This window comes from Cucurbita moschata, unplaced genomic scaffold (genome assembly GCF_002738365.1).
Source record: "Cucurbita moschata cultivar Rifu unplaced genomic scaffold, Cmos_1.0 Cmo_Scf00008, whole genome shotgun sequence".
In the NCBI taxonomy this organism is placed as follows: domain Eukaryota; kingdom Viridiplantae; phylum Streptophyta; class Magnoliopsida; order Cucurbitales; family Cucurbitaceae; genus Cucurbita; species Cucurbita moschata.
In genome coordinates this window covers 4544896-4557447 of record NW_019268524.1, presented here as the reverse complement: position 1 = coordinate 4557447, position 12552 = coordinate 4544896, and the positions used below count along the sequence as shown (strand labels likewise).

The window sequence follows — 12552 nt, the reverse complement described above, 5'->3', positions numbered from 1 at the left end:
TTTTCTTCTTTTGCTATCAATTCCATTAAATTAATAAAAATATTTGTAATTTTTTTTCTAAAAAAATTACAAATAATCTGATCAATACATTTAATTAACCTACTGGTTCTCAATAATTTTTAATATATTTTTATTTTATTTTGAAGATATAAAATATTTATTTTATTTATTATGTAAAATAGTTGTGTAGTAGCCAACAGCATCCAAAAGAAAGAGTTTTATGTAATAGTTGCATTTGCTCCCTTAGTTAATAAGGTAGCACGTTCAACATCCACTAGATTAGAAAGCAACGCTTTTGTTAGGTAGCGTGTAGAATGGTCAAGAGTACACTATTTTTCTATGCTCGGTTTACATGATACTTTTTTTTATCGTTCATTGTTCCCTTTCATGCAAATTTTTCAACCGTGGATTCAAAATTTGTGGGGCCCTATCTATTCCATCTCTCGAGCCCTAAATAAACCATTTTCCTTTCAAATTTATTATCTCTTTTGGTTTTATATATTTGAGTACGTGATTTATACGAAAGAGTATGAAATGAAGAATTTAATAATCCACTGCTACAATAATAATTGATATCTTATTTAATAAATTAGACTATGAGTTTGGTAATGAATAAGTATTTATTTTATTATTATTATTCAAATAGAATAAAATCACTAATATATTTAATGCTTTGATTTCAAATTTCCTCTTTCTAATGACTTGACTTTTGAATCATTTTTATTCCTTAAATATAAGCTAAATCAATAAAAAAAAATCATTAAAATTTGTACTAAAATCTAAAAATGTTCTTAAATTTAAAAAAAAAATACTTTTACTAAAATTTAATTTAAATACCCAATCTTTTTATTTTATTTTTTTAAAAAAATTATTATCAAGAGGTAGAAAAAATCACTTTCTTTTTCTCTTATGGTCATGTTCATGAATATTTTTTAAATATTTTTTAAACACGACAACGATGAGGGTATTTTTTTCAAAATTTTTTTAAAAGTCTAAGGATATTAACAAAACATTAGAAAGCTCAATCGTATATTTGAAAACAAAATACGAACAATTCTCAAGTAATTTTGAAACTTATTTTTTAAAATTTAAAGGCAAGAATTTGGGAATTTGGGTTGAATTTTATTAACTAATGTTGACGTTGTGGTTGTATATATGGAAGTTTAATGATTGTGATTGTGGACATAAAACATAAAGTTGGTTGTTGGTTGGTTGTTTGTTTGTTTATTTTTTTAAGAATAAAATGTCTGTTTAGATCTTAGTTTTTAAGGGACTATATGTTACCTAACTATATATTATAATATTAATCATTTTATTTTGTTTATTAGTAATGGATGTGTATAGTTAAAAAAAATATAATTAATTCTTTTTGAAAGAAATTGAGATGTTGACCCAGGATAAAAGTCAAAGATAAAATATTGATTTTTTTTTTTGTTTTTTGGGTAACATGTGATTTTCCATTTTTTAAGGGGGGGAGAATATATATATATATATATATATTATTTTTTGTATTTTGTATGCTTGAGCTCGAGTTAAAATACAAAAGGATTCGAGCGTGGGCGTAGATGATGGATGCACGATTTATGTTCATAAGAACCAAATTATGAGGATGAGGTGTTGATTTGGGAAGGAGCCTGAGCTTGGAAGATAACAAACCCATGAGACTCTTGACTTTATGCTTTAGTCTCGTACGAATGTAGTTGAAATTTAGTTCGTTAGGTTTGTGGAAGTGAGATCTACAATATTGAAGAAGAAATCGCGTGAAAATAACAACTATACCTTGAATTTCTATACGAGGGACGTGTTGGGTATTAATGAAAATATCTGGAAAACGCAGGAAGTACACGAAGAAGGAGTTGACATGCGCGTGGGGTTCACGTGCATGCGGCCGAAGGAGGAAGGCGTGTGGTGAACACATGGAGATGTGTGACGAACTTCTTGTGTAATTGAAAAAAATTGGGAAGAAAAAGTCACTTTAAGAACATTTTAGGCGAAAAAGGAGTTAAGTGCTTTAGAGATGAGAGACGCAACATGACTGAGACTAGTGGCGTGGATGAGCTCAGACTTCAAAGATCCTACCTAGATTCAATGATTACCACTTATATGATTGAACCAATAAGGTGCTCTTTCTTAAACGTCTTATTCACCGAGAATCTTAAGATTAAACATATTTGATACGAAGCAAATCTAAGATACGAGTCTTCCAACAAAACTTTCATATGATTTGCACTAATATTCAAAATCTAGATTCATTGTATCGTATCGACGCTCCTAGACATTTCCTTGCATTCATTGCAGCCTCGACAATACTGAATGACGTCTAATATGATAACTTTTTGATGGAATGTATGAACCACCTTAGCCAAGCTTAATGGCTTCTTATATCACTTTCATAATCACAATCATAATTGGTAGCTTAATGTCAAAGGATTGCACATGCAACCTCGTTGAATCCTACCCATAACATCGATATTAAATTAGTTTGTTCTTATATTTTTCATTGGGTGGATTCAAGTTCTATCCAGTTCTTGAATGAAAAATATGCTTCCAAACGAAAGTGTGAGGAATGAAGCAGCTGCAAGGGGTCCATTAAACGTGGACGATGGTCTTCAAAGTAAGCAAAGCACAAGATACCCCAAATTCATTCATGATGCTTCCAAGGCAAAACGCGGAGTCGGCCATGGCGATGGCAACATCAAATTTATGGTTGCAGAAACGGGGAAGCAAAGAGCTGTTGGCCCTCAAACCCCATCACATCCACATCGCATTCAATCCCCTCCTTAATTATTGGACTTCAATAGTGTTCTACAGTATTCCCTTTTCTCTGTTCTTTTCAACACGTCCAATTCACAAAAGTTCCCATTTGAACTTTGTAAGAAACAAGGGATTTCTTCAACATTTTACTGCTTCCTCGATTCGCGGAGTTGTGGGAAGTGAAAAGCGAAAGAAACCAAAGAAACAATCATAATCACATTGATGAGATTTCTCCTGGCATGTGTGTGAGTTTTCTTGCATTTATGTCATTTGGGTCTTTCTTATTTGGTTCCTTTTCTTCATAAATTTCACTGGCTTTGTTCTTAGGATGATGCTTCATTTTCTGATGGGGAGTTAACACTACTAGGAAGCTGCGGCTTTGTCAACCCCAAGAAGTTTGTGCACATGGGGTTGCCATTTGTCTATTAATAAACCTCCTAACCCCATGGCTGTACATTTATATATTGTTTATTTTTGGAATCAGCTGCCACTTTGATTTGGATTTGTATCTTTCGCATCTGTTCTGCCAGAGGTATTGTAAAAAGCAGCTGAGTGGGACTTTTGAGAGGCGATTTCTTGATATTTTTTAGGAATGTCAGTGGGATTTGAAGGGGATCTCAGGCAAAGTTGAGTACATCGGATCGAGTTAAAAGCATTTACCGATGGGTTCTTCTTGTTCCCTCGAAACATGATAGTTTGTTCTTTCAGGAGTTTTCTTCTGTTGGATCGATTTCAGGATCAAATAAGCTGTTTTGTTTGTCAAACTGGAGTGCCAGGAAGATACTGGCGAAGTCTGCTGATACTGATAGTGTTTGAGATTTGTTGGAAATGGCTGAAAATGCTGACCCAGAGGGGCGATCTCTGGCTTTGACGCCCACATGGTCTGTTGCTTCTGTATTGACAATTTTTGTGGCTGTTTCATTGCTTGTTGAGCGGTCCATCCATAGGCTAAGCTCTGTAAGTGTATTTCTGGACCCTGATTGTTATGCTTTAAACAAAGAATCTGGCCTGTTCACTAGACAAAAATAGCATGATTAACTTGGTTGGAGTTCTTATTTTAGATGTTGGACTTCCCCTGTTTATGCAAATTCATGTACTATATGAAATATGTCTGGAACTTGGATTTTGTTGTGAAAATGTTTTAGACTCTGAGTGTTTGCCAGCTTAGCTTTACATTGTTCTTGGATATTGAAGATGCTAAGGTTTGTACTACTCAAGAAATATCTGTATGCTTTTGTGCTTACATGTGTGATTCTACTCTAGAGAAGATACATAATCTGGCTAAGAAAGATTTCAGAGACTCCAGACATTTTCTCCGTGATTCTTTTGTAACAACTCAAGCGCACCGCTAGCAGATATTGTCCACTTTGAGCTTTCCCTTCCGGGCTTCCCTTCAAGGTTTTAAAACACATATATTAAAGAGAGGTTTCCACACTCTTATGGGGATAACCAGCGTCTTCATTGGCACACCGTGGTGTGTGGCTTTGATACCACTGTAATGAAGTATTTCTTAGCAGACGCGTCTTAAAAACCTTGAGGGGAAACTCGAAAGGGAAAGCCCAAAAGAGGGCAATATCTGCTAGCGGTAGGCTTGAGCTGTTATAGATTTTATCCTAATCTTGATACGAGCTTGTTACTTTCACTTTTTCAGTGGCTGGGAAAAACTCATAGAAAGCCTTTATTTGAGGCAGTGGAGAAAATGAAAGAAGGTAACCGGCCTATTTATTTGCTCGATCACTTCGAATAAGAATAGCTTAAGATGATGCCTGGTTCTCATTTGAATTCAGTAATAGATCTCCATTTTTCTCATATAAATGCAATTGTTTGGCTTTGCAGAGTTAATGCTGCTTGGATTCATTTCTTTGCTTCTGACAGCAACGTCTAGCGTGATATCGAATATCTGCGTTCCATCCAAGTTTTATGATACCTCTTTCACTCCATGCACTCAGTCAGAGATTGATGAACAAAATGAGGATAATAGTTCATCTGAGAAGCGAAAGCTATATATGGTGTCTGTTTTCCCACATTTGTATAGGAGGATGTTAACTGTGAACAAAAATACTTGCAAAGAGGCACGTTATGGTTTTTTCTTTTTCTCGAAACGTTTCTTCTTCCACCCAATAGTCCATTGAAATTTGAAATTTCCTCATTTTGCAGGGTCATGAGCCATTTGTTTCTTATGAAGGTCTCGAACAATTGCATCGCTTTATCTTTATAATGGCAGTAACTCATATATTTTATAGTTGCTTGACAATGTTGCTGGCAATTGTGAAGGTTAGATATTCTTTCATGCTCATTTTGTATTAAACCTTGATGAAAACTTAATCAGTTTACAAAAAATTTTGCAAACAGATTTTATGGATAGTTTGATTTACTTTCTTTCAATCATAGATTTTCTTCCTCAAGCAGTTTGCTGCATTCTCTAAAATCATAGAGATTAAACCCTTTTTTTTTTCTTTTACTTTCGGAATCTTTTATTTGGTGTTGATTTGGGAGAAGAACAATAGAAATGCTGTTCTTTTGATGGTTAAGCGTAATATGGATCATTCTGACTTCTATCTGTGAGATCTCACATTGGTTGGAGAGGGGAACGAAACATTCCTTATAAGGGTGTGAAAACCTCTCCCTAGTTGACGCATTTTAAAACCTTGAGGGGAAGTTCGGAAGGGAAAACCCAAAGAAGATAACATCTGCTAGCGGTGGGATTGGGCTGTTACAAATGGTATCAGAGCCAGACACCGGGCGGTATGCCAGCAAGGATGTTGGGCCCCACAGGGGGTGGATTGTGAGATTCCACATCGGTTGGAGAAGGGAACGAAACATTTCTTATAAGAGTATGGAAACCTCTCCCTAGTGGATGCATTTTAGAACTTTAAGGGGAAGTCCGGAAGGGAAAGCCATTTGCTAGTGGTGGGCTTGAGCTGTTACACTATCTTTGTAAAGTGAATTGCATCATGATACAATTTGCTTGCCGTGCATCGAACATTCCTAACTTTACTTCTTATTAGATGAAAGTGAAATCGATTTATCTGATATTCAATCCAATATCTATTTGTGCCAGTGTTGAATGTGAGATTTAGTTTTTTAATTAGAGGCATTGACTATTCCTCTATTATGAAATAAAATGTCTGCATTCTTTAAAAGTTTATAGAAGATATATTTATTCTGATGGTTGACATTTGATAATTTGACCAGATCCACAGTTGGAGAGTATGGGAAAATGAAGCTCACATGGACCACCATGATTCATTCAGTGGTGAGCTCTATGATTATGTTACATGTGCTTCTTAGCATTTAACTCTAGTTTATGTTATCTTATCTTAGCCACTAAACGGGTTCACAAGCTATCTGGGAGTTCAAACCCAGAACTTTGGAGGGTATCTCCAACCATGCCTAGCCCCTACCACCAGCCACCATATCAGATTTCAGTTCAAATACACTTGAAAAACCTTTTTATCCAACGGCCACAACACTACCATGTCCTTTTTTGTAATAGCCAAAGCTCACCGCTAGCAGATATTATCCTCTTTAGGCTTTCCTTGTAGATTTTTAAAACGCGTCTACTAGAGAGAAGTTTTCACACCCTTATAAGGAATGTTTCGTTCTTCTCTCCAACTGAATCATTTTAAACGTGTATGATATATTACATCTGAACTTCTGAAGGATCCCTTATTCATATCTATTCTGAGGGACTTCAATTTGTGCTCCCCTAAACCATCTTGCTCAGCCACATAAGTTTCAGATTGTTCAGAGACAAAAACATGCAAAAAGGAGCATCTATTAATAAGCTAGCTTGTAGTTCTAAGTGATAATGTATGCTTGGATCTAATTTTTATTGTCCTTCAGCATAAATGTCCTTATATTATTTTAGTAATTATTGGTCCTTATTTCCTCATATTCGTAGCAAAGTATCAACAACACCTGAGAGTTCTCAACGAACGTTCATGAACAGCACCTATCTGTTCTAAGGGTTCATTTTTGTGTTTTAGTTACTTTGTAATTGATACTACGGTATTTAGCATGACCACCTTTTGTATTCTCTTGATGGTTCGGATTTTTACTTTTGGTGAAATGACGATTATTTCTCTGCTGTTATTATAGATACTACGAGAAAAAAGATAATGCAGAGACAATCTACCTTTGTACAATATCACACCTCCAATCCTTTAACCAGGAAGAGTGTTCTTATTTGGATGGTAAGCATTTAACTTCTTTTCTTTAAGACAATGCCGTATGACTGCTATATTCATACACCCACCACCATTTTGGATACTTACTTCAACAGTGTATTGTCTGCAAAGGGCTACTATACTGAAACTAGTGGTGTTCTATTAAAATTATACTTCTATTGACATACATATGGACATTAACCCTTCTTTGAAATGATTAATTGGTAACTGTAGACATGTTTCTTTCGGCAATTTGGGCGTTCTGTTGTTCGTTCTGACTACCTTGCACTTCGCAAAGGCTTCATCATGGTACATTTATATGTTTAAGCGCTCTATAATTCTGTAGGCTTATATTTGTTGCCATCCAGTTATAGTTTTCTTTCTTTCTTCTTTCATCTCCTCTCTGTTGCCAGTTCTTATTTGTGTGGATTGCTAACTTTCTTTCATGTCTTTACCATTTGCGCACATTTTAGAGCTGTAGCATTTTCAAATCTCCCTCTGCTTCTTCACCAATAAAAAAATATAATCTTTTAGTTATCAGTATTTACGATTTTCCTGCATCTTATTCATTGCAGAATCACAATCTCTCATCAAAATATGATTTCCATAGCTACATGGTTCGTTCGATGGAAGAAGAATTCCAGAGGATAGTGGGTGTGAGGTAGTTGAAGTGTCTGTTATCTTCAATTTTAGAATCTATCTATGCATGTGGTAATTCTATTTTCTAGTCATTGCTATCAAGATAAAAGAGTTCAGGCTCAGCTATTACTTTTTGTAATATATTGTCAGAAGAAGGAAGCTCTCTTCCGTTCTTTGTTGGGATTTGCGTTTTGTAGGGCCCCCTTCGGTTGGAGAGGGGAATGAAACATTCCTTATAAGGGTGTGGAAGTCTCTCTCTAGTAGACGCGTTTTAAAAATCGTGAGGCTGACGGCGATACATAACGAGCCAAAGTGAACAATATCTGCTAGTAGTAGGTTTGGGCTGGTATAAATGGTATAAGAGCCAGATACCGACGGTGTGCCAGCAAGGACGCTGGGCCTCCAAGGGGGGTGAATTGTGAGATCCCACATCGGTTGGAGAGGAGACGGAACATTTCTTATAAGGGTGTGGAAACTTCTCCCTAGTAGACACATTTTAAAAACCATGAAGCTGACGGCATACGTAACGGGCCAAAGCGGACAATATCTGCTAGCAGTGGAGTGGGTTTTTGCTGTTACAAATTTTCTGTGCTAATTTCAATGGTTTGTCCTTTGAGTTGAACAGGAAATCTTTTGAAGACAAATGTGAAGCCACCCAGAATGTTGTTCCGATATGCTCTTCTTTTTTGCTTTTCTATGTTTTTTCTAGGAAATTAACTTTTAGAATCTACTGAAAAATTTGTGTTTCCTGCGATAATGTTTCTGGAGTTTCATTCCCTAGTGTAGCTAAATTTCTTATTTCGTGGGAATTAAGGAAGCCAATCCTGTTTTCACTTTATTGCAGCGGTCCACTATGGGGATTCGTTGTTGCATTTCTCCTGTTTAATGTGAAAGGTAACCTCTGTTTGCATCGCTGTGTTTGTTGCTCTCGTTTAAACAATTTATTTATTTACCGAGAGCGACAGTCGTCCTTCACCGTGTCCCTTAATCATAATTTTCAAACTGCAACTAGCTTCTTATAAGCTTGGATATCTTTTCCCATCTTTCAGGGTCTAATCTATACTTTTGGATAGCAACTATTCCTGTTACTGTGAGTCCTCTGTCTCAAGAGCTGCAGCATGTATCTAGTTTATGGTCAGCTGATCTTTTGGCCACTTTTCATTTTATATACAGCTTGTTCTTTTAGTAGGCACAAAGTTACAGCATATTATTGCAACTTTGACATTGGAGAATGCTGGTATAACCGGCTTCGTTTCTGGAGCAAAGCTGAGGCCTCGTGACGATCTTTTCTGGTTTAAGAAGCCTGAACTCCTGTTGTCCTTGATCCATTTTGTTCTTTTCCAGGCATGTCTTGATTAACAATGTTGCCTACAAATTCAAGTTGATATCTACTTCTGCATCGGAATAAACAAGATGTATCTGTTATATTCATAGTTTTTTTCCCTTTTTCTCTTAATTTTCTTGCAGAATGCTTTTGAATTGGCTTCGTTCTTCTGGTTCTGGGTACGAGTCCTGGCTTCTTTAATCTCCATGGAAATCGAAACCAAGCCGCTTTGAAATTTTCGTATTTCACCGATTTATTCTAGTGAAATAGGAAGAATGTGGCATTAGCAACACATTCTGATGTTCATCAACAAAATGACAGAACAAGAGCTCACATTATATAGTTTCCTTAAAAACTTATTGAATTTTTCTCTCCCTTTCTTGGTAATCCAGGCATTCTTTTTTCCTTCTCATAATTATTGGCTTGTTTAATTTGACTACAGTGGCAATTTGGATACAGTTCTTGCTTCATTAGTAATCATCTGCTTGTCTATGTAAGGCTGATCTTGGGGTATGAATCTTTAATTGGGACTGTCATAACCTTATATACATAGCTATGTTAGTCGCCTGTTGTGTGATAAGTATCCTGAAAATACTTGCTTTGCTTTATCTTTTTTGTAGGTTTGCTGGACAGTTTCTTTGCAGTTATAGTACCTTGCCCTTGTATGCACTGGTTACTCAGGTATTGTAAGGCATAATATCAGTTCTTTTCGGGTGGGCTCCTGTCGTTCTTTGAGTTTCTTCCTGGATAGATCTTCTGAATCATGAACATATATGCATACACGAAAACTTGAAATGTATCGAAGCTTCAGGTAGTAGAAAAGAAACGGGATGCTGCTATTTGAGTCGAGTCCGCTCTTGTAAGGGAAAATGGGTGTAGAAGCAATGGCAAGAGTAGTTCTAGTGGAACTTTATCTTGTCAGTAGTCCATTGGAGGATTAACGTTAGTGACACTATCTAATGGCCATCGTTTTCCATTCGTGGTTTCCCCTTGATTGTGATTCTGTAACGGTTCAAGCCTATCGCTAGCAAATACTGTCCTCTTTGGACTTTCCCTCAAGGTTTTTAAAATTCATCTGCTAAGGAGAGGTTTCCACGTCCTTATAAAGAATTCTTCGTTTTTCTCCTCCCCAATCGACGTGGAATCTCACAATCCACTCCCCTTCAGGACTCTGCGTCCTCGCTGGCACTCATTCCCTTCTCCAATCGATGTGAGACCCTCCAACCACCTTCCTTCGGGGCCCAGCGTCCTTGCTGGCACACGGTCTCGTGTCCATCCCCTTCGGGGCTCAGCCTCCTTGCTGACACATCACTCGGGCATATCCTTATAAAGAATGTTTCATTCTCCTCCCCAACCGACGTTGGATCTCACCTATTCATTCCTTTTTTGCTTTATGTTTCTAACTTGCTGTCTCTTTCCTTTATGTTTCTTTTGCAGATGGGAACAAACTACAAGGCTGCCTTAATTCCACAAAGGATAAGAGAAACAATCCATGGGTGGGGTAAGTCAGCTAGAAGGAAGAGAAGGCTCCGGATATTTACTGATGATGCCACATTCAACACAGAAACAAGCACCGTGATGTCACTAGAGGACGACGACAATCCTGATACACCCAAAGTTGTCAATGGCTATGCCGAAATCGAGTTGCAGCCACCTACTCCAGTGAATGCATCCCTCTCTGTTGCTAATGATACATCACGTGGGGTAAAAACCGGCCTTCAACCCTCTCGGTCCCTTTCTTCACCTGTCGCTCAAAACTTCGATATCGAAAACTCTTTAAGAAGCTCATCTATGCCGGTACGAAGATAGCACGTAGCTAGTAAACAGAGCTATAGAAATATCATATAAATTAGCATAAACTTGAGTAAAGAAGTTAGTACAAACATAATCGACAAGATTAAAGTGTTCAAAATGTGAGCCTAGATATTTGTTTATAGGATACTGAGCTTGTATTCGTAGAAAACAGGACATGAAGCTGCTTGTATTGTAATATATTCTCCCGACAATGTAGGAAAGTTATAGACTACAATAATAGAAGAGAGTTCCCAGATATTCCATATTTCATATGTTTATTAGGAAGCTTTTATTGAAAGCTGCAAGAAGACATTTCTTTGAGGTACAAACTCTAAACCAGACCACCATTGGATTTCATGTTCTGATTTGCTCCCCCACTGGATTTTATGTTATGATTTGCTGGCTCTACTGCTGGAACGTTTCCATCTAGATCGGCTTCAGACGTTTGAATAGATTCTTGGACCATAGAGTAACTCTTGCCGACTGCGCAGCCACAGGGCGGAGGTAATACCAGGTATCTCCGCCATTGACACGACGAACAACTGTAATAGGGTCGACAACCAGAGTTTCTGCCACAGGCGTGGTTTGGAGGACACACATATCCTCCACCATGGTTGCCATGGTTGCAGCAGTCGCGGTACGATCTAAATTTCGGTATGCTACCTTCTGGTACTATATTATTTAGCTCAGCATGGATGAAATTGTGAAGTTCATACTCTTGTCCAAAAGATACACTGTTATTTATTGATTCGTTTTCAGAATCGTTGTCTTTAAGAACTCGGTTGGCGGAGCTGTGGCTTAAGCAGAGCAACATCAAGAGACTAACCAAGATACTATCTTTTGTGACAGCCATTTTCTTGAAATCTACCATTTCAGGAAGAAATCAAGTACTTTCCTGTGCTTCTCAGAGTGAGTTCTTTTGCATTTTATAGGGTAGGGAGTTTGCTGAGTTTGGAGGAGAGAATGCTAAAGCAACAAAAGCATTGACATTGGTTCGGCCTAAGAGTCCGGAGGCCAACATTGTGTGAGGTTATTGCCTTAGTTCCTGAGACTGTTGCATGAAATATCAGGCAAGATCCTTCCCAAGTGCAAGGATTATTCAATGTAACTTAGATTAACATGATGTCAATTATTACAAAAGATTTTAGTTTGAAAACCATCCAACCAAAAAACAAAAACCCATCTCGAACATTAAAGGTGATGGTGTTAGTATAACACATGCGGAAGCAATTTGGATCTTAGGCACTTTTAGAACATCAATTATTGTAAATCACTAGCATGTTCATAAGTATTAAAACTTAATGAGTTTAAATACTAACCTTTTGTAGTTCAAACTCCTTTTTCCTCACGAACCGGTTTCGAACCACCACTAGTGTCTTCTCCACTATCCTCCGGCCTTAGAACGGGATTGTGGAATCCGGTGAGTGACTAAACTTGGGAGGGATTTTGTATATGTGAAAGAGAGTGTTTGTGAGAAGTTTTTCTCAAGGTTTTTCATCAAGATTAAGAATTTCCTCCAAGTATCATGATCACTCTATTTAAAGAGTCAAGTTTGCATGTTCATGCAAACTTGAGATCACCAAATTTTGACACTTCAAATTCCACTCAAGAGTTTGGGATTATGTGGCAAGCATGCATGTTTGAGTTAACCAAATTTTGACACTCAAAATTCCACTCAAACTTGTGGGGTTTATTTGGCAAACATGCAAGTTTGGTTAAACCAAATTTTGACACCTCAAAATTCCACTAACATGGATTTTTCCATTATATGAAAGTCAACATTTTGACTTTCTTCATTTTAATTCAACAATTAATTTGAATAATGAATTTCAAATTAAAGTAACATTAAATGATTAATTAAACTATTTAATT

General features: G+C 36.8%; 1 protein-coding gene across 3 annotated transcripts; it reads left to right on the top strand.

Moving 5' to 3' along the window:
- Positions 1 to 1907: 1907 nt before the first annotated feature.
- LOC111445965 (MLO-like protein 11) lies at positions 1908 to 10950 on the top strand. 3 transcript variants are annotated; one of them, XM_023084539.1, is made up of 17 exons: positions 1908 to 2120; positions 2516 to 2995; positions 3082 to 3711; positions 4406 to 4463; positions 4591 to 4826; positions 4912 to 5028; positions 5950 to 6010; positions 6856 to 6950; positions 7158 to 7232; positions 7499 to 7584; positions 8407 to 8456; positions 8612 to 8652; positions 8736 to 8906; positions 9030 to 9065; positions 9329 to 9396; positions 9507 to 9567; positions 10324 to 10950. In XM_023084539.1, the coding sequence occupies exons 3-17, from the start codon at positions 3583 to 3585 to the stop codon at positions 10693 to 10695; spliced, it is 1656 nt and encodes a 551-aa protein (XP_022940307.1). In that variant the 5' UTR covers positions 1908 to 2120; positions 2516 to 2995; positions 3082 to 3582; the 3' UTR covers positions 10696 to 10950. The 3 variants fall into 3 exon arrangements, with proteins under 3 accessions (XP_022940307.1, XP_022940305.1, XP_022940306.1); XM_023084537.1 differs by having other exon boundaries at positions 2516 to 2999; XM_023084538.1 differs by lacking the exons at positions 1908 to 2120; positions 2516 to 2995 and having other exon boundaries at positions 3060 to 3711.
- Positions 10951 to 12552: the final 1602 nt, after the last annotated feature.

Coding starts and splice junctions, on each gene's coding strand:
- LOC111445965 (XM_023084539.1), top strand. CDS start 3,583: ATGGCTGAAAATGCTGACCCAGAGGGGCGATCTCTGGCTTTGACGCCC. Junction 5,029..5,949: donor TGTTGCTGGCAATTGTGAAG/GTTAGATATTCT, acceptor TAATTTGACCAG/ATCCACAGTTGGAGAGTATG. Junction 8,653..8,735: donor TAGCAACTATTCCTGTTACT/GTGAGTCCTCTG, acceptor TTTTATATACAG/CTTGTTCTTTTAGTAGGCAC.